Source organism: Prenolepis imparis, unplaced genomic scaffold (assembly GCF_030444845.1).
Source record: "Prenolepis imparis isolate NDT839.2.m4 unplaced genomic scaffold, iyPreImpa1.0 SCAF_6, whole genome shotgun sequence".
Classification (NCBI taxonomy): Eukaryota; Metazoa; Arthropoda; class Insecta; order Hymenoptera; family Formicidae; genus Prenolepis; species Prenolepis imparis.
In genome coordinates, this window is record NW_028141164.1 from 19444448 (window position 1) to 19466723 (window position 22276).

Below are 22276 nucleotides of genomic sequence, written 5' to 3' on the forward strand. Positions count from 1 at the left end.
CTGGAGGTGCTAATTTTTATAGAAGAAATTAAATATTAAAGAAATAATAAAAGAACTGGGGGTATATTTAAAATAATTCTTATTAATTATATTTAAAAATGTTTTTAAAAATTTAAATATACACAATACGCAGTTATAAATACATAGAAAACATAAATAAAAATTATACATAAACATTTTTTATATATCTTATTGTTCGACGGTAATTACTTACGCACATAGCACGGATGAGCGTATGTACGGGAGCGTTTATAATTAATTTTCGAAAATGATATTTCGTAACATAACTTTATTACACATGGTTGAATTTGGAAAAAAATAAGCTTTAAATTAGGTAAAAAAATTTTTTAAATTTTGAAAAAAAAAAATTAAGTGGTGGGGGTATTTAAAAAAAATAAAAATAAAAAAATTTTGTTCATATAACTTTAAAGTACTCTTCAAGCCATTAAAATTTGTTGTACGTCTTTTTTTTCTACCTCTTATAGTTTACCAGATATTCGATCCAAAAGAAAAATACCGGTTTTCTTAGGAGTGTTTCACCCCTTAAAACTCAATATCCGCACATATAAAAAAATACGTGTCTTTTAGATTTGTGTATTTAACAACATATTTGAAGAAGAATCAAATCGGTTCCGGATAGTTGTGACATGTCCCTTTAGTACAATTTATTGCGACATATTCCAAGAAAGCGTTTTTCTTAGAAACCTTCACCAAAAGGAAACTGCACACGACACTAAGACTTTTCTCGATTTTGATGGGTATATGAACCATTAATTCTTAGCTTCATCATTAGGGAGCGTCCCATTTGACCACGTTGATATTGACCACAGACTCTTTTGGCCACGTTGCTGCGCAGCGGGAGGGAACGAGCGGTAACCGAACCGCTGTCGTTTAAACGCTTGTGTCGCGCGAGCAAACAACGAGGAAAACAAACGGCTTTGTCCCCCGACTTTCGAGAGGTCCCTCTTTTGTTTGTCGTAAGACCAAAAAGCGATGATCTCACGTTTGGAACTCCCTCGAAGGTCGGAAGGATAAGGCCGTCTGTCCGATGCCGAAACCACTACGGTACTTGTCTCGCGACTACCGATACAGAGCAATCACAGAATTATATAGTAAACTTGCAAGCGCCTCCGACGGGCCGGTTGAATTCGCGTACTAGCCGATGCGTATACACTGTAAGATTTGACCAATACACTGTTGACTTGGAAGCGCAATTTTTCTTCTTTCACCTTTCTGACGTTCTGTTCACGCTTCCTTATATGGCACAAATTTTATTGATACATAATATATGTATATAAGTCGTTAATCGTATTTATATATTACATATGATAAATCAAATATACTAATGTATAATAAAAAATAAAAACGTAGTCAAGATTAATAAAAATGAATATAAAATATAATGTATATCAATTGTGTCTTTTATATTTTTTACTGTTCTTCGATTGTAAGAAGTAGGAATAACATTCTTTCTTTAAGTGCTGTTAGTTTGGGCAGTCCCGATGTGATATCAAGTCCGTGATAGAATTTTATGCAGTTTGCTGTGACCGCGAAAAAAATATCCAAATAGGATATCTGAAAAGAGAAATATGTGAGAATCTTTCACAAAAGCCAAACTGATCAATTCTACTTTAGTATATTTCTCAATTTTACAATTAGTACCAGAAAACATTATATTAATGAATTGATACTAAAATTAAGAAATTTATAAAAATGGAATTGATAATATTATGTGCGTATATATGTGTGTGTGTGTGTGTGTGTGTGTGTAGTTATTAAAGTTTGTAAATATTTTTTACGATTATTTTTGAAAGTATCTCTTAAAAAATCTATATTCTGGTAAAAGCGCGCGTCTCTACATAAGCAAACATTTTTTCCACAATTTCTGACAATATGTTTTTTTACAAATTTATTTTTTTTAACTATTCGCGTGTTAGTTAAGTAATTTTAACGTATGTTTTCTTTTATATTTATTATATATATACGTTTTACCTTTGAAAAATCATTTCTGAAGGGATATATACATATATATCGATCTTGTGCAAGATTAAATCATATTATTATAATCATATTATTCAACAGCTTACCTGTCCGAAAAAAAATCTCCATTTAGTTGCAAAAATGTTTCTAAAAAAAAGAACACCATTCTGTGATATATGTCAAGCGTGTAATATCCACAAGAGCATTGAAAATTGTCGTTCTCGATGTAATTCATTGATAACTCTGAAATAGTACATTAAACATAAAGTTATATTCAAACATAAAGTTATATTCAAAAGATAGAAGATTAAAAGATAGGAGATAATTACGTCGTCTGAATTCATGGAGAAGGGTGACCGTTTTTATAATACATGATTTATCTATTTCATTATCTCCTAATAAATTTAATTGATTTGCCAACTGATATCCTATTTGTAATGTATCATAATTTGTGTTGTTAATCTGTATAATGGGAATCCGATAAGACGGGTAAGCTGTAAAAGAAAGATAAATTAGATGCGTTAAATATACATATAATACTTTATTTATATACACCCCAATATGTATTATATACATATATTATATACTTACCCCAGTGATTGTAGTACCAGTAAGTAGATATATCATCTACATAATCTTCTTCATATTTAATATTACCATATTGTAATATAAATATGATACGGGTTCACCACCCATATCTGGTAGATTGTTATAAATAATTCTTTGTTGATTGTGTGTCATTTTAAGCAAATAGTCTGAAATAGTATAATAGATTTATATTAAAATATATATGCAAAAAAATGAGAGAGAGAGAGAGAGAGAGAAAGCTTCATTTATTTTGCGCTCTGGAATTTCTCCCCTCAAGCGCCCGCAAAACAATACATTACAGATATAAAAAGTAAAAAATACACTACAAAATATAAAGTAAAAGAGAAATACTATATACAAAAATACAAAGAAAATGAGAAATAAAGTAGATCACATAACGTTAATGAATTATAAGAAACAGAGAAGGAAAAATTTTGCATAGCTATCCATTGCACCTATAGTACGTGTGTATGTATGTGTGTGCAAGTGTGTGTGTGTGCGTGTGCGTGTGTGTGTGTGTGTGTGTGAGTGTGCATGTACAACCATATATATACCGGGTGTTAAATTTCAAACGTAACAGGTGGAATATCTCGTAAACAATGCATTTTAGAAAAAAATGTTTCCTACAAAAGTTGTAGGGTTTCGAGAGGGACATACCATAGTAATATTCATATGACCTTGGGCGGCGTCTCCAAGATCAAGTGGAGGTAAGAATACATTTTTTAAATGGAAATCTATATTTTTTATTATAACATCTTTTTCTACTAATTAACTTAAACAACTTTTATCTGAAGCATTTTTTTATTTACCTAATATTTTTTAAGATATTCAAGAAAAACTTGGTAATTCTTTCAACATGTTTTTCTATGTAAAAATTCCGTCTTTTTTATTTAAAGATTTATTAATAAAGCATTTTTTTTCTGAATCTTTTCCTTCTGTCATTTGACTTTCAATCAGATGTATTGTAGTCGATCAGAAAAAACACATAACAGATAGACTGAGCACTCAGTGTGTTTACATTTTTTGTTGTATCGTCAACGCCAATCCACGGACTTTCATATTTACGGAAGAAGGTGGGAATGTGTAACTTTTTAAATCAGTTGCAGTAGTGCGACTAATGTGGTCATTAGAGTAAATTGTGTTTCCATTTTCTATTCTTTTTCACTTGCCGTTATGGTGCGTTATACTGATGTGGAATATCGTGACATGCTTTTAATTTATGGTGAATGTAGACGAAATGCTAGAGGAGCTGCTAGAGTTTACCGTCAATAATACTATAATAGGCTCTATTATCCATCTCCCATGGTCTTCATTCGTGTATTTTATCGTTCAGGAGAGCACGGAACTTTTACCGCTCACCACAATATAAATCGGCCTCGTCCAGTTTGTAATGAGGGAATGACAATAAACGTTTTAGCAGCAATTACTGTGAACTCTCATTACAGTACACGACAATTGTCACGGGAACTTGGAATATCCAACGTAAATGTTTGGAATATTTTGTGTCGTCAACACCAACATCCATATCATATCCACTTACACCAAGCATTAACGCAGGAAGATTATAATAGAAGATTAGAATTTTGCCGATGGGCCTTACAGCGCTATGAAGAAGATGAAATGTTCTTTTCTAAAATATTATGGAGCGATGAAGCTACATTTCATAACAGTGGCCATGTGAATCGTCATAATCTTCATTATTGGAGCGACCAAAATCCTAGATGGGTAAGACAAATTGATCATCAACATGTATGGTCGTTGAATGTGTGGTGTGCCATTATTGGTGACACAATTATCGGCCCATTTTTCTTCGATAATATCGTTAACGGACGAATTTTTTTGAACTTTCTGGTTGAGGAACTACCTCCTCTTCTGGAAGATTTGCCTCTAAACCTTCGACAGAACATGTGGATGCAACTTGACGAAGCACCTTGCCACTTTAGTGTAATCGTCAGACAACACATGAATGTTATTTTTCCTGACCGATGGATAGGTCGGGGAGGTCCAGTGTCTTGGCCTCCCAGATCACCTGATCTGACTTGCCTAGATTATTATTTGTGGGGTAGAATCCGGGAAATTGTTTATGTTAATCCTCCAACTACAAGAGAAAATATGATAGAACGAATACGCGAAGCGTGCGGAAGAATTTCAAGAGACGAATTACAAAGTGTGCATAATGGTTTCCAACGAAAATTACAAGCTTGCATAGATGCAAGAGGACAACATTTTGAACACTTAGATTAATGAAATTTTCTTTAAAAAAAAAAAAGAATTTGGTTGATTTCGATACTCTTTCTAAAAATTCTTTTTGTAAAAATTCTTTTATTTTTAAATGTGAAGATTTATGAATAAAGTTTATTTCTTATTTGCTTCATTAATTATTTTCTTTTTTCTTTTTTGAGTCCTTTTGTTCCATCATTTGATCTTCAATATTGTACCGGATAAATATGAACAATTAAATGGACTGTATTTCAGTGAGATATAATTTGAGAGTAGTGAATGATCATAAATCTAGACAACATAAGATATACATATAAATATACATAACGACGCATAAAAATCATAAAATGAAATGTCACAATAAAATATACATATATGCGATAAACAATATTATAATATGGTTCATATCCTCTTTTTTTTTAAGAAAAGAAAAGAAACAGAATAGTTGAACTGAAGCGCAAATTAAACCACATAAATATAAAATATAAACTTAAAGCGCAATTTAAACTATATAGATATAAAATAGAAACTTAAAGCGCAATTTAAACCATATAGATATAAAATAGAAACTTAAAGCGCAATTTAAACAATATAAATGTGAAATAGAAACTCAAAGTATTAAAGCTCAAGTAAGACAAGGTAACTCTTGAAAATGCATTTTCAATATTGAATAAAACATTAGATCACCTTTTTTTAAAAAGGTAATGAATCAATATAAATAAGACATACATAAAATAACGCTGAATAATATAAATAACATGAATAGATGTGTTACCATAAAAGAACATTAAACATCATAATAATAAACCATACATAAGATGACGCAATTAATAAATCAAATATTATATGATAAAAGAATTTTGAACTTGAACAAATGTTATCATTAGAAGTGTAACGCAACCAAATATCAAATTAAAACCAATTTACATATTAGAATAAGAAATAATTAAACTCTTCTAAACAATAAGAATTTAAAATATTAAATGCGGAGCTCTCAAACAATGAATATTTATATTAGTATTTAAAGTGTGGGTTGCGAAACCACAATTAAGCATTTCTAGTATGGATACAATAACTGTGAAAACATGCAATAATTAAACATTAAAGTAAATTATAAGTACTCGTGATTGTAAGTCACGGAGCACCGAGAAATACCTGGATTCAACAGTCTTTAAGAATTTGACTGATTCAAGCCTGTATTATCAGATAAGTAATACTCGCATAATAGTTCCTGTCTCAGAGATCATCCGATGTGACTGTCTCATTAATATGGTTTTGAGCATTTTTCCTTGGGATGATGCAGCCTTTATAAACTTGAGAACGGACTGATTCCACCGTAAAAGTTCCTTTGGTATATAGAAAGGGCTTAGAGAACGGCACAAGACCGCTTGTATATTGCACAGCCCAGAGAACGGCACAAGACCGCCTGTTTATAGCACAGCCCAGAGAACGGCACAAGACCGCCTGTGTATGACAAGGGCCTTGAGAACGGCACAAGACCGCCTATGGATGGGCCCAGAGAACGGCACAAGACCGCCTTTTTATGAATGGGCTCAGAGAACGGCACAAGACCGCCTATTAATGGGCCCAGAGAACGGCACAAGACCGCCTATGGATGGATCCAGAGAACGGCACAAGACCGCCTTTGTATAATGAGCTCAAAGAACGGCACAAGACCGCCTTTGTATAGTGAGCTCAGAGAACGGCACAAGACCGCCTTTGTATAGTGAGCTCAGAGAACGGCACAAGACCGCCTATGTAATCTGTCAATCTATTGTTGTCGACACACCACTCGTATAACCTGCTCTCTTTCTTTATATTTTCTCAACGAGAGAAACCTTTAGAACATACTAGAATATTTCTTAAGAGGAGCAATTACTGGATCAAACCACTTAATAAGACGAAGAAGAAGAAGTGAACGAGAGCCGATCGCCAAACACACTATGACGACGACAGACAAAAGACGAACGTTAGAGCCTCTGCTGTTATGTGTTTGGAGGGAAATCTCTCGCTTCGCCCAGCAACCAGCGCCATACGTACGACTCGCCACTTTGAGATTGCGCGCGAGTTTTGAATCCATGATTTTGAATCTTTGATTTTTTAACAAATATCGTAAGCTGAATGTTGAAAGAGTTACCAAGTTTTTCTTGAATATCTTAAAAAATATAAGGTAAATAAAAAAATGCTTCAGATAAAAGTTATTCAAGTTAATTATTAGAAAAAGATGTTATAATAAAAAATATAGGTTGCGACGCCGTTGCCTCTCTCGAGAACGCCGCTCTCGAGAAAGCGCGGTGCAATATATATCGGGAGCGATATCTATCGAAAAGTAGGTAGGCGATACGGTAACGAGATAGGTAGTCAACGGTAATGCGGTACTTTACAATATAAATTCTATGCTAATAAATGGGCGCCAGGCGCGATTTCTCGCGCCACGGTAACGAGAAGATCTTAAGAAATTGGATAGAAAGGTCCGGCTGCGCCTAGCCCAGTATATGGTCGTGGGGCGCGGTTCTTTGGTAACGCAAGTGAGAGATTCTGGAGAGGAGGGGGGAAATTATTTGACACTCAATATTCAATAATTAGTTAACAAATATATTTAACACATAACATTAGAAGGACATATACAATTGAGACGGTAATAATCTCGAAGTTACAGGAAACGATTACCTTACGGTGGGAACCCACGTTCGATGTAATCGATACACGCGGTATATGAACGTATTTGAATCGAAACTAGCTACGGTAGCGAACAATAGGTGCGAGAAGGTAAGCGCGGTATACAAAAACTCCGGAATGTGGTCGCAGCACGCGCGCGAGACTACAGTCTTCACAATCGATATCTCGAAATGTCGGAATATTGAGGAACGGTAATTACGGTATTTACGAGGAGTTCCCAATGGCTCACCACGATTATATATAACGTTATTTGCCACGAAGGTCACTCGAACGGACAGGACGAGACGATATTTACGGAATCTTTACGAAATGTAACAAACGGTAATTTCGCGCTATATGTACGACTCTCGCCGAGTTCCTCGCAATAGATACGGTAACGGTAACTCGCAGAGAGCGACCACGCACAAATTCCGATGTTATTTAACGCGATCTTATAATTCCATCAAAAGCAACGATACGATACGATACAATACAATATAATTTTCGAGTCTTAACTTATGACGACTGTCGGCGGCAACTTTCCTGAGAGAGACACTTTCGCGGTACCCGGTATGAACCAGTATCGCGGTAACAATTTTCTGGAGCAACTATGCTCCGCTAAACGGAAACGGTAATTCGGTATAAAGCTATCGATTTTACTCGACAGACTTTAACCCACGGCACGGTAATACACGACACTAGCTGGACCGGGAACAATTTCTACTCACGAACTACCCGAGTGGTGGCTTACAATAAGTTCGCAAGGCTGATCGGTTGTCGTCCTGGAGTCCCTCTCACTCGTTCGGTACGCCAGACAGAAGTGACTCTCCGAGAGAGAGTCCTTAGGTCCCTCGAGCTCCGCGCCGATTTCCCGCGCATCCTATCGATATTCGGTCGCCGTGGGGCTGCCGGGATCCGCCCATCGATCCCTCGGCGCCCTCGTCCTTGTAACCGTGATTTTCGGAGACTCGCTTCCCGCTATTTCCGGTATCGTGGCGGTGTCACCTCCTAATTCTTGATTTCCGGGGTTTGAATTGATAGGCTGGCCGGACCGTTATCCAATCCTCCCCGCAGGTGTATATGGGCTGATATAGAGCCCTCTCTTCACTCTGCAGCATGAGGGGGGCCTCTCGGTATCCTCCCCGGTCGAGCTATTGCCCTTGTGACGGCGCTCAAAAGGCGTCACGTCACAACTCCCCCTTCCTAGAGGAGGGGTTCGGAGCTTCGGTAGCCGATATCCGCCACTCCGGCAGCACTTCCAGAGTATCACTTTCCGGACCTCGCAACTCATCTATGCGTTTCCTCTCTAGGTCTATTGATCCGACAGTATGTAGCGCGAATTCCCTTCTATTATCCCCCCCCTTCCTTCGCTGTTCGGTATCGGCGTGGGCCGCTCAGCGATCTGGTGCGCTCTCTCGCGCACTCGCGACCGCGAAAAGGAAAGTCCGGATTCTTAAGAGGGTAGGTGAGAAAACAGGCGAGAGTATTTTGTTTGTATTTATTTACGATGGTTTATTGTCCGGTATCACAGAAATAGCAAGGTAGGAGGGACCGAGAAAAAAAACTGATTATGGCGGTACCGAAAATTTATGAAGGAACCAAAAAATTAAAAAAATATAACGGGAAAAAAAACAAAAAGAGAAAAAAAAACAAAAAGAAACAAAACTACTATGATAGCGGTACCTAAGAAAAAGGAAAAAAAAACAACAAGAGCTAAACACAAAAAAAAAACAAAAAAAATTGGATAAGCGGTACCAGAAAAAAACTTTTTGTCAGGGCGGTACCTAAAGAAAGAGTCGGGGGCGGAAAACAACAAAAAAATCCCGAGACGGTTTTACTGTTCCCGTCTCTCCCGCGAGTGGTCCCGGTCGACGTCCCTCTGCCAGGGTCATCCGTCCCGGAGTGGATCATCGTCCCGCGCGGCTAGCACCGGGGAACGGGGCGCTCGGGGACCTCTCCCAGCGGTATATGGAGCCGTGCTTTGGTAGGTGGTACCGCAGCGCCCACAACCGCGGAGGGTCACCCCCCGCTGCCCGCACCCGTAGCAAAAGTTCCCCAGGCGTGGGAGGGGACACCCCGCATATGGGTGTTGGTCGGACCCGCAGTTCCAACACCCGCCGGGGTATCGTCCTCTCCTCGCTGGATTCCTGGGGGAGCGTTCCCGGACTCGGCGGTGAGGCCCGGGTCCCGCCCCATTCCGGCCTGGAGTGCTCCGTTCCGGGGAGCGAGGCGTTTGCCTGACCCCCTTGATGGGGTCAGGGGTTGCGGTCTGAGTAGCCCTGTCATTAACCTCCGCTGGTGAGGTTTGAACGAGGGCGTCCCGGGTGTGCGGGTATTCCCGCACTACCGCTCCCTCCCTCGGTGGTCCATCGGGCGGTTCGGACTTCTCCGGCTACTTCCTCGAGATCCATCCAGAATCCTTCATCGTTAAAGTGGATGAATTCCCACACCGGACGGTGTCGGGACCAGAATTCTCTCCAGAGCCTCCTAATCGCCCGGTGGTCCATAAGTGTGCGCGGCATCTACACGTCGAGGTCAGGAGGTGTGTAGGGTTTTATATCCTGCACGTGGGTTTTTCCTGCGGGTGATCCGTCCAGTTGTGCCAATTCGTAAACCACTGGAGAGATCACTCGCGCTATCTTAAAAGGTCCCTGGAACTTGTGTACCAATTTTGCGGCTATATTCTGAGCAGCGGACGATAATATGTGTTGACGCTTTAATATTAGATCGCCCACCCGAAACGTTCAATTGCGCCGACGCAAATTATAGTGGGAGGCCTGTTTCTCGTAAGCTTTATTTAAATTTTCGGTAACCCATTCGCGTAATGATTGTAGCTGTTTCATACGCGTCGCCCAACTCGCGGTATCTCCTGTCTCGATTTCGATAACTTCTTGACTACGTCGATGTAGTGAATATATCGGCTCCAATTCTCGACCGAGATTTAAGAATGCGGGAGACGATCCCAGAGATGAGTGTAAGGCGGTATTATAGGCGAAGCGGAACTCGGAAAGGTGTTCGTCCCATTCGCGGTGATCCTTCTCGATAAAGGCAATAATCATCGTTTTCAGTATTCGATTAACGCGCTCGACGCGATTGGCTTGAGGATGGTATGGAGGCACGGTAGTGTGTGTGATGTTATGATCTTCGGTAAATGTCTTAATCACTTTATTTATAAATTCGGTACCGTTGTCGGTTAAGAGGAACCTCGGAGCGCCCCATCGAGAGATCACCAAGTCACCTAGGGCTTCGCTAATTTTATTGCCGGTGGCGGCTCTTAAGACCCTACATTCTACCCATTTTGTGAACAGATCCTGCACCACTAAATTATACTGGAATCCAGCTTTACTGCGCGGTAGCGGGCTTATTATATCGGTAGCTATAGCGGTCCACGGTCCGTCTGCGATACGATGTCCCATAAGGCCTGCGGGGCTCGCTTGCTCGACCTTGGTTCGCTGACAGAGATCGCATCTTTTAAGGTATTCGGTAACATCGCGGAATAAGTTCGGCCAGAAGTACGTAACGGCGACGCGTTGATACGTTTTTTCTGTGCCTAGATGGCCTGCCTGTGGCATGTCGTGAGATTCTCTTAAAACTTCTGTACGGTATTCCTTCGGTATCACTAGCTTCCATCGATCTAGGTATTCTACTATCTCGGAAATTACGCGTTTGGGTCTTAAAAAGTATAGTCGCCCGTCGATAACCTTCCATTGCGTGAATTTATTTGGATTTGATACGACGTCTTTATATCTCTTACGGTACCATTCATCGTTAGTGTTTGTTAAGTCTACGGTATCCATGGCGGCGATTATTGGAATTGGGGTTATCGCGGCGGTCAGTGTTTCGTCGGTATCGTCTGTTTCAAACATTCGGGAAAGGGCGTCCGGTACGTGGTGTAGGGCACCCTTACGGTGTATAACCTCATAATCATACTCTAGCAGTTCCAGTGCCCACCTTGCTAGTCTGCCCGTCGGATTTTTCAAATTATGTAGCCAGCGTAGGCTACTGTGGTCGGTAACTACGGTAAATCGGTATCATTCCAAATATGGTCTAAATTTCTGTATAGCCCAAACAACTGCTAGGCATTCCTGTTCGGTAACTGAATATTTCTTTTCGGGATCTGACAGGGCTCGGCTCGCGAAGGCTATTACTCTTTCTTCGTCCTCCATTGTTTGAGTCAATAACGCGCCTAACCCCACGGAACTTGCGTCGGTTTGGAGGACGAACGGTATCTCAAAGTTCGGGCATGCTAGTGTCGGTGCCGTAACCAGCTGCTCCCTTATTTGTTCAAAGGCGCGAACTTGATCATCCCCCCATTCCCAGCGCTTGCCCTTCTTCAAAAGCCGGGTTAAAGGCTCGCTTAGGGTCGCGAATTGTTGGATAAATCGACGGTACCAAGAGGACATTCCTAAAAATCGACGCAATTGTTTAATATTTCGCGGAGCGGGATATTCCAGGATCGGTCGCGTCTTTTCGGGATCTACCGTTAGCCCTTCTTGTTGCACTATAAATCCCAAGTATCGCACTTGAGAACGACAAAATTCGCACTTATCCCGGTTTACGGTAAGGCCGGCGGTAACAATTTTATCAAGAACTTTTCCTAACCAACTCATGTGTTCTTCGAAAGTTGGCGTGACTATAACAATGTCGTCTAAATACGTGAACGCGTGTGGTTCCATTTCTGGGCCTATCAGGCGATCTAACAGTCTTTGGAAGGTTGCCGGTGCCCCGGTGAGACCGTACGGCATTCGCGTAAAATGGTATAATCCTTTTCTGGGAACACTAAATGCGGTAATCTCACGGCTATCTTTAGCTAACGGTATCTGGAAGTAGGCTTGACTTAAGTCAATTGTCGAAATATAGCGGGCTGAACGTAGTTTGTCGAGAATGCCGTTCATGTTCGGTAGCGGATAGGCGTCTTTTTTCGCTACGTTGTTAACTTTCCGAAAATCTAAACAGAAACGGTATTTGCCATTGGGCTTCTTCACCATGACAATTGGATTCGACCATTCACTAAAGGACGGTTCTATTATTCCCGCATCGAGCATTTTGTCGGTTTCGGCCCGTATGGCTTCCTGCACTTTGGGTGATACGAGATAGCAACGTTGTTTTATCGGTGGACTCGAGCCTACGTCTATTTTGTGCTCGGTGAGTTTGGTAACGGGTTAATGGAGGGTTCCGGTAACGTGTGTAAAAAATTTTCCAATACTTTCTCCTGTTCAGGGGTTAATTCCGGTAATCCGCAGTAAGAAGTTTCACGCGGAGCTTCTTCGGTAGCGAGACGGTAGCGAATATGCGGTGTTTTCGCGAAGTACCATTCGCCTGTGGCGAAATCTACTCCTATACCGAATTTAACTAGGAAATCTACCCCAAGGATGCACGGTACTGCTAAGTTCGGTAACAGGGCTACGGTAACCTCATGACACCGGTCTTCCAGTTCTATCGGTATTCTGGCTTCTTCTTTAATTTCTGCGATTTGACCGTTCGCGGTGCGTATCTGTAGGCCCCTATTTCTATCAGTGGGGATGCCTAACGCCCGAATAATCTTTATTCCTTCGCGGCCCAGCAACGTTCGGTTCGACCCCGAGTCCACAAGAGCCGCGAGAGGGTGTCCGCGTAGGTTGATATGGAAAAATCGCAAAGACGGTAGCGTATCGTTTTCTAAGGTCACGTACGAGTGCAGTAAGGTATCTTTAGTCCCGGTTTTCATGGGGTTGGGGGTCTCGCTTTCAGGGCTCGGAGTCGTAGGGACCCTTTCTACTGGCTCCGGCTGGCGTTTCCCGCACACGTGGGACAAGTTTGAACGGTAAAGTCCCGTTTACCGCAGCGGTAACAATATTTTCGCCGCGGCTCTGTACATCCGCGCGCTCGATGTCCGGTCTTATCACAGTTCCAGCACTTTATCGTGTTCGGTATATTCGCGGTATGGTGGATGGTCGAATCGGAAGCGGTAGCGGTAGCGGTAACTGTCGCGGTATCAGGCGTTACGGTAGTCGCGGTCGTAGTTTTGGTGGGGTTCTTCCTCTCCCTTTTGTTAGCGGTAACGGTAGCGGTAGCAACGGTAGGTGTATTCTTCCCCTTGCCCTTCGGGGCATGGTAGGCTAAATCCGGAAAGATGGATTGTTCCGGCGGTAGCGGGGGTCGGTACGTTTTTTCGGCTATTAGGCTCCTCTCGACTCGCGTGGCCAGATATTCCAACGTTGAAAAATCGGTAAATTCTTGCCGCCGAATAGCAATCTGCAGCCGCGGTAACATATTTCGATGTGCGAAATTTAGTTGTTCCGCCACGGGCCAAGGGGGTGCCATCCGATTCAGCAACGCGCGGAGACAGGTTAAATAATCGGCCGCGGCTTCGTACTCCCCCTGAGTCCGTCTAAATATCTCGTCGTGGAGCGCGTATTGGTAATCTGGATCTCCGAAGCGGGCCCTCCAGGCCGCCTCGAAATCATTCCAATTCCGCCAGTTTTCGCTCTCTAATCGCACCCAATACAACGCCATATCCGATAGAAACAACGGTAAACATTTAAAAAGATCGGCATCCGATATCGGTACAATCGCTCGAGCTTCCTTGATTCTCAGCAAGAAAGCTTCTGCGTCGCTACCCTGTTTCCCCGAAAAGTGCAGGTTCCATTTTCGCATCAGGTTGTATGCTTCCGCGGTAGAGGCGCGCGAAGGGCGAGGGTCTGGTGGCCGGAGGATATTGTAGCGTAGGGCCCGGGTGACTGGCTCGTTCCCCGCGGGGTTCACCTATTTTTACCACCCCATATGAGAAAAACATAGGATCCGCCGAGGTATCTCCCTCCAAGAGGGTGGTTTGGCTCGGGGTGGCGCCCTCATCGGTCAACATCGTGCCCGCGGTTTTGATAGAATTACCGTGGGTCTCTTCCTCGTATCGTAGGAGCCGCGCGCGTAAAACCGGCAAGATTCCTTGGGTGCTTAATCCCCGATCCTCTAAATGTTATCGTGCCTGTTCTACAGTTAGACTGTGTATCCACTGGTGGATGTCGGTATCTTTTTTCATGTGGAACGGTAGAGCTGACCGGGAGAACAAAAATTCGATTCGGTATCAAGTCACGGCAAGGTATTCCGAATCTCAACCAATCTCGCCAAGAGTAGTTCACTAACCCGTAAATAACTTTCTTCGGCGGTACAAGCGGTATCTCGACGAACACGGGCGAATTCGGTAACGGTATCAAGAAAAAAAATCGAATTCGGTAGCGGTAGCCAAATATTGAGAGAAGAGAAAAAAAAACGGTTATGTGGTGTCGACAAGTTAAAGTTAGCAAGGCAAAGAGGACACCAAAAAAATAATAACACGACCCAATGACTTAAGAAAATACAAACCCGAAATATAATCGAGATCAAAACAAAATTCGAAACAATGTGAACTTGAGCTAACCGACCGGCACGTTAACCAAAATGTTGAGCAACTTTGATGTTAACTCGAAAACAATGGTTGCCGGAGTAGTTTGAGAGGATAATAAAAAGACACGAAAAAAAAAACGCGATCGATAATACAATAGTGGCTGTGAACTTGAAAAAGAAAAGAACGAAAACTTTCAATATAATCGGTATTAGTCGTAACAAAAGGAAAGTCAAGCGTCTATTGATGGAAAAGCAAACAGAAACGATAAACGACCAAACGGTATCGGTAGAGCGAAAGAGCGCAAAAAAAATGATAATATATGACTACAATAGGTATAATAATATATAAATAATAGCGGTTATTCGAATAGCTGGTCTAAAGGTAATGTTTCGGCGGTATTAATCCGTGTTTATGCTGTTATATCGCGCCGAGGTCGGCAGCGTGTGCGAAAGCCGGAGATCGAAAGAGCGAGAAAAAAAAACACACCGCTGAGCGATCCGGCAAGCGTCAACACAACGCACGGCAAACCAAATATTTGTGGCACACAAATTCCAAGGTTACCCGATAAATTTTCAAACCATAAATTTTTCGAAATTGGACAGATACTTTACTTACTGATACAGTATCTCAACTCTAACCTTTTACCGGACTCACAGAACACCAAAAAAATTTTCACTGTAATTGGATTAGTATACGACACAAAGACACAATGATTATACGTATTCACTAGATGGACAAAAAAAATTGACAATCGGACAACACTCCCTCTCCAGATCTATCTTTCGCTACAATATAATTGATTATTCAAAAAAAAAATTTTTTACTTCGGTAAAGTCTCCAACGGCGTGGGCCCCACGTTGGGCGCCAAAATTTGCGACGCCGTTGCCTCTCTCGAGAACGCCGCTCTCGAGAAAGCGCAATATATATCGGGAGCGATATCTATCGAAAAGTAGGTAGGCGATACGGTAACGAGATAGGTAGTCAACGGTAATGCGGTACTTTACAATATAAACTCTATGCTAATAAATGGGCGCCAGGCGCGATTTCTCGCGCCACGGTAACGAGAAGATCTTAAGAAATTGGATAGAAAGGTCCGGCTGCGCCTAGCCCAGTATATGGCCGAGGGGCGCGGTTCTTTGGTAACGCAAGTGAGAGATTCTGGAGAGAAGGGGGGAAATTATTTGACACTCAATATTCAATAATTAGTTAACAAATATATTTAACACATAACATTAGAAGGACATATACAATTGAGACGGTAATAATCTCGAAGTTACAGGAAACGATTACCTTACGGTGGGAACCCACGTTCGATGTAATCGGTACACGGTATATAAACGTATTTGAATCGAAACTAGCTACGGTAGCGAATAATAGGTGCGAGAAGGTAAGCGCGGTATACAAAAACTCCGGAATGTGGTCGCAGCACGCGCGCGAGACTACAGTCTTCACAATCGATATCTCGAAATGTCGGAATATTGAGGAACGGTAATTACGGTATTTACGAGGAGTTCCCAATGGCTCACCACGATTATATATAACGTTATTTGCCACGAAGGTCACTCGAACGGACGGGACGAGACGATATTTACGGAATCTTTACGAAATGTAACAAACGGTAATTTCGCGCTATATGTACGACTCTCGCCGAGTTCCTCGCAATAGATACGGTAACGGTAACTCCCAGAGAGCGACCACGCACAAATTCCGATGTTATTTAACGCGATCTTATAATTCCATCAAAAGCAACGATACGATACGATACGATACAATACAATATAATTTTCAAGTCTTAACTTATGACGACTGTCGGCGGCAACTTTCCTGAGAGAGACACTTTCGCGGTACCCGGTATGAACCAGTATCGCGATAACAATTTTCGTCCTGGAGTCCCTCTCACTCGTTCGGTACGCCAGACAGAAGTGACTCTCCGAGAGAGAGTCCTTAGGTCCCTCGAGCTCCGCGCCGATTTCCCGCGCATCCTATCGATATTCGGTCGCCGTGGGGCTGCCGGGATCCGCCCATCGATCCCTCGGCGCCCTCGTCCTTGTAACCGTGATTTTCGGAGACTCGCTTCCCGCTCTTTCGGTATCGTGGCGGTGTCATCTCCTAATTCTTGATTTCCGGGGTTTGAATTGGTAGGCTGGCCGGGCCGTTATCCAATCCTCCCCGCAGGTGTTTATGGGCTGATATAGGGCCCTCTCCTCACTCTGCAGCATGAGGGGGGCCTCTCGGTATCCTTTAGCGCTTCCAGCAGATCTCTAGAATAGTTTATAGTTTAGATAATATCTCGGGATGGCGGTAGCGACGGGAACTCGATACATGACTTTTGGCACGGTATCCATTTACGGTAGTTTCCTCCTTGGATCTCCGGAATCGTGCTGCACATTTCGTTGAGGGATCCTCCACTCAATTAGTCGTGTCACGGTTATTTCAACTCACGTTCGCTCAATACGGTAACGCAGGAAATATTATACAAACAAAAATAAAAATAAAATATAATCTTTTCGCTTTAAGGTCGCTATCTCTCAGGGTGTGAGAAGCAACCCCAGGACGGCTCTCCCCTTCCCTCCCCGGTCGAGCTATTGCCCTTGTGACGGCGCTCAAAAGGCGTCACGTCACAAGGTTTCCATTTAAAAAATTTATTCTCACCTCCACTTGATCTTGGAGACGCCGCCCAAGGTCATATGAATATTACTAAGTTATGTCCTCCTTGAAACCCTACAACTTTTGTAGGAAATATTTTTTTTAAAAATACATTGTTTACGTGGTATTCCACCTGTTACGTTTGAAATTTAACACCCGGTATATATATATATACATATTTACATGTCCGATAAGAACAATCAGAACAATAAGAACAAGCATGTTAGAGAGAGATAACATATAATCAAGCTACTAAGGTAGCTGCATCACTCAAAACTGGCTACATCACTCAAGCCGGAGGCCCGTTTTCTGTTGACCAATTGAGAATCGCCTCAATATCCTCGTTGACCTTACTTATAATGTCGATTAAGTCTTTAGGTTTACCGTGTATATAGACTAGAAGGTTATCTGCATAGTAGCTGTACTGACAGTGTCTAAGCGCAGTACCGAAATCAGAAAGATACAATGTAAACAGCAAAGATCCCAGGACAGAGCCGTGTGGCACTCCAGTGGTTACAGGTGATGTTGAAGAAATCTTGTTTTCGATACCGTCCCTGACAGCTTGAGTTCGCTCACTCAAATATGAGTATATCCACCTCACAGTGTTATCCGAAAAGTTTAATTTCTTAAGTTTCCTAATCAATAATAGGTGCTCCACTCTGTCGAAGGCCTTGGAAAAGTCAAAGAAAACTGACACCGTTACCATCCTGCAGTCCGCAGCCCGTCTCACTTCATCCAGCATTCTTATCAGGCACGTTTGCGTAGAGTGGTTGCTCCTGTATGCGGATTGATGTGGATCATAAAGGCCTGCCCCCTCCATATACGTGCGGATCTGTTCGCTGGGAACCCTCTCGAGAGCCTTTGACAAAGTAGGAAGAATAGAAATTGGCCGACAGTGTTGGACAGATGTTGGGTTCCTGACCTTGGGAATCAGACAGATCAGCGCCGATTTCCACTGCGACGGAAAAACTCCGTTGGTCAGAGAGAAATTAAAGATGTGTTCTACTGTGGGCATTGCACAGCTTACTACCATTCTTAACATTGTTAGAGAGATCCCATCAATTCCACCCGCGTTTGATCTGATCTTGGTGATAGCTCTGCCAATTATTAGCGACGTCGCATAGCTCCAGTGAAAATCCTCCTCATTGAAACTCCCCCTGAGCACATCCTCCAGAGAGAACGGAGAACCACAGCCCACCGAGACAGTACGCTTCAAACCCCACACAAAGAACTTATTCAAATCTTCGACTGATTGTGAGTGTAAAAGGCGCACTTCGCCTCCCTTAGATTTAATAAGTCCGAGCTGCCTCAGTCCGCTCCAGACATCTCTGGCACTGCCCGCCCTGTTAAATATCTCAATGTAGTAGTCGCGTTTCGCCTTGCGCACGAGGCTCTGTGCTCTATTACGCAACGCTTTAAAACGGTTGTAGAGTAGGTCACACTTTCTTCTTCTCCAGGCTCTTCTAGCCAGGTCTCTATTTCTCATTGCCAGACGTATGTCTTCAGTCAGCCATGGAACCGGCAAGTTCTTGAAATGCATTTGTTTTAATGGAGCATGCACGTTGAAAGCCTCTAGTAGTTTAGTATTAAAAATGTCTATCTTCTCATCCATGTTATTAGACATAAATAAATCCGTCCAATCAATACCTCCAACATCTGTCCTGAAAGAGGCCTCGCTGAAAGTATGCCAGTCTCTGCAGAGAACTCGCCTCTCCCGTCGACGCTTTAGCTTGATATCATATTTAACAAATATAAGGTCATGTGCAGATAGATAAGCTGCTTCGTGTTGTCCATAATCCTTGAGCTTGTCCATGTCATCAATAATGCAGAGATCCAATGATGTACTAGAGTCCTTGAGGTGGTGAGTTGAACTATAAGGTACTAGATGCAGGTTTGAAGCGGTCACCAAAGTACTCAGCTGTTGGCTATCGAAGGTTGCCACGTTCATGTCCGCGTTGAAATCTCCGAAGACCACCGCATGCCTATAGCCAACATGAAATTCCAAAAATTCCTGAAAAAATTCGTTCAGGAAGCCAGAATTAGGAGGTCGATAGACCACAGCCAGCAGTAGCTTGGCTGAATTATTAGATGAAATTTCAGCGATCATGAATTCTGGTCTTGCATCCAACGATCCCGCGCAACTACGAAGAGTAGAGGCCCTAAGACCATCCGACAGATAAAAACCCACTCCTCCGCCATTTCTGCCCTCCCTGTCGCACCTAAAAAGTGAATACCCAGGGAGCCTGATTATGTCATCAGTGATGCCGGGCCTTAGCCACGTCTCCGACATACAGATTATGTGATAATTTGTCTTGGTGAAATGATGCCGAAACTCGTCAAAGTGCGCATAGAGTGACTGACAATTGACGTGACAGATCATGATATCCTCTAGGTCATTGGTTATGTCAGTCATAGTTGATATACGCTATCTTGTCCTCTATCTTCCGTCGCAGAATTGGACACTTCGCCGCATCCATCGCAGAATGCGCAGCGTCGCCCTTAGACCCATTGAGTCGCCTACAGTTGTGACATTTAAACGGCTGTTCCCCTCTCTTACAATCCCTCGTCTCATGATTCCCAGCACAGTGTGCACATGTAGGCCCCGCATTGCAAGTCGCAGCGAAATGCCCAAACGATAGACACCTGTAGCATGCGTGATTCTCACATGATCCGCAAAAGAGCATGCTGCATAACGCAAGTTGATCCGTCCACATTTAAGTAAAGTCTTACGCATGTCTGGTGTGACCTCTATTATACAGCTGGTTGTATGCCTGTCCTGTCTGGGTTTAAATATGTACACAATCTTCAGCCCCCCCGCCCGCTCAACACTCAGATTCTGAGCTACCAATTCGCTCTTGATCTCAGCAGCAGACATCTCAGTCGGAATGCCATGCACCATGAGCCTAGGATTTGTTTTCGTATTCTCACACACCCTGAGCCCCGCACCAACAAGACCAGGGTGCGTCCTAATCTTCTCAATGTCAGGTGAGAAGGCCTCAACCCTAACACCGCAATCCCGTGCGTATGACAATTTCTTGATCCGCAAACCACAATCGGCAGGTTTAAGGACTTTGCACAGGGTCTCCCTGGTTATCTGCGACGATGCATATTTGTCCCTTGCTTTTTCTTCAGGCATTACTAGGAAGCTCGTTGTGCTTGGCAACCCCACAGTGGGGCCTCGCGACACACACACCTCATCCCTCGCAGTGCCGGCGACGGCGGCATAAGATCCACAAGATCTCTCGCCCCCTCCCTCGGCTTCCCCTCCGGAGGCATCCTCCCTCGTTCCCCTTTCCTTTTCTCCCTTTCACCCAAGGTCACCGAGCGCCTCAACGATAACACTCTTCATGTCCGCCGTCGAGATATTCGCAGACGCCGACCGCTCATCCAACGTATTCATGAATACCGTTGACACTTCCATAAATGCATCCCTGCATGCACGGAATGCAGCCTCGATCGTCGCTCTCCTATCCAGCGATTCCTTGCCGGCCAAGAGCAGTCTAACTATCGCATAGGTGTGCCTGTCTACCGTTGCTCTAAGCGCATTTACCCGCCGAAAGCAATTAACCGGCCGAAAAAACGGTTTCTCTTACGATATTCCAAGATTCACCCCCCAAGGGGATGAGGTAGGCCGTAGAGAGGGGAGAATGATCCCATTGGATAGAGCATCCCTGGATCTTGAGAAAAGCCCTCTTGTTCGAAAGCCGTATCTCGCTCCGTTTGGAAGATACAAAATGAACAAGGGCGAGCTAGCCCGAAAATTCGGCTATCCATCTGGGGATTCCAGAGCGTACCATGTCGGTGCGTATTCCGTAAATTTGCATTTTCGACACTTTCGAAACTTGAAACGCTCATAACTCGGGAACCCGTGGGGCTACGAGGTCGCGCCAAGGCTCGTCGGAAAGGTATTGAATGCAGCTTTCCCACGAGCCTTGGCGCGACCTTGTAGCTCGACGCGTTTCAAGGTTACGGGACCTTGAAGAGGGCAGAAGGTCCTAGAATGACGTATCTCGAGAACGGCGAGAGATACGAGGTCGGACCAAAGGACCTTTTTTGTTCCTCGGGTAGGGTTTTCCCGAAGGGGGACTTGGCCCGACCTCGTATCTCTCGCCGTTCTCGAGTTACGGGGACTCGACACTTTTAGCGTCTCGCCTGGTGTAATATTATTTTTCTTCCGTTACAGATTATCATTGCGATATTCAGCATTGTTGCGATTTCCTGCTATTCACCAGGCTCTACACCAGTCTTTCTCAAGACTATCAGTCTTTTTCAAGACTAGTACGGCGGTCATCTTTGGCGACATAGGTAAGTATCCCTTTTTCAAATATATATATATACCTATAAGTAAACAATGCATAATACCTAAAATTTTTGAAAACATTATTACAATGAAATTGTCACAACTACTAAAAAACATAATCATTAAGGAACAGCATGGGTTCATGAATTCTCGCTCTACAACCACCAACCTGGTTTTATATCATGATTATATTGTTTCGGCGCTTGAGGAAGGTTTCCAGGTTGATGCGGTCTATACAGATTTTAGAAAAGCGTTTGATAGCGTAGATCACACGATCCTGATCGGTAAGTTGCGTGCCCTCGGTATAAATGGTAGGCTCTTGGAGTGGCTAGCGAGCTTTGTTTCTAATAGATCCCAAACCATAAAAATTAATAGCGCCTATTCCAGAAGTATTGCGGTTTTATCGGGGGTTCCTCAAGGATCACATTTGGGCCCATTACTTTTTAATGTCTTTATTAATGACATTAAAGAGGTTTTTGCTCACTCCAGGTTTCTGCTTTATGCCGATGACCTTAAGATCT

The 22276-nt window shown here is 42.9% G+C and overlaps 1 protein-coding gene across 1 annotated transcript; it reads right to left on the reverse strand.

The window, feature by feature from the left end:
* Positions 1-17744: 17744 nt before the first annotated feature.
* On the reverse strand, positions 17745-19868 carry LOC145937940 (uncharacterized). Its single transcript, XM_083041287.1, has one exon. It carries the CDS (start codon positions 19866-19868, stop codon positions 17745-17747), a length of 2124 nt encoding a protein of 707 aa, XP_082897413.1.
* Positions 19869-22276: the final 2408 nt, after the last annotated feature.

Excerpts from the sequence above, each read along its gene's own strand:
- LOC145937940 (XM_083041287.1), bottom strand. The coding sequence starts at position 19,868 with ATGACTGACATAACCAATGACCTAGAGGATATCATGATCTGTCACGTC.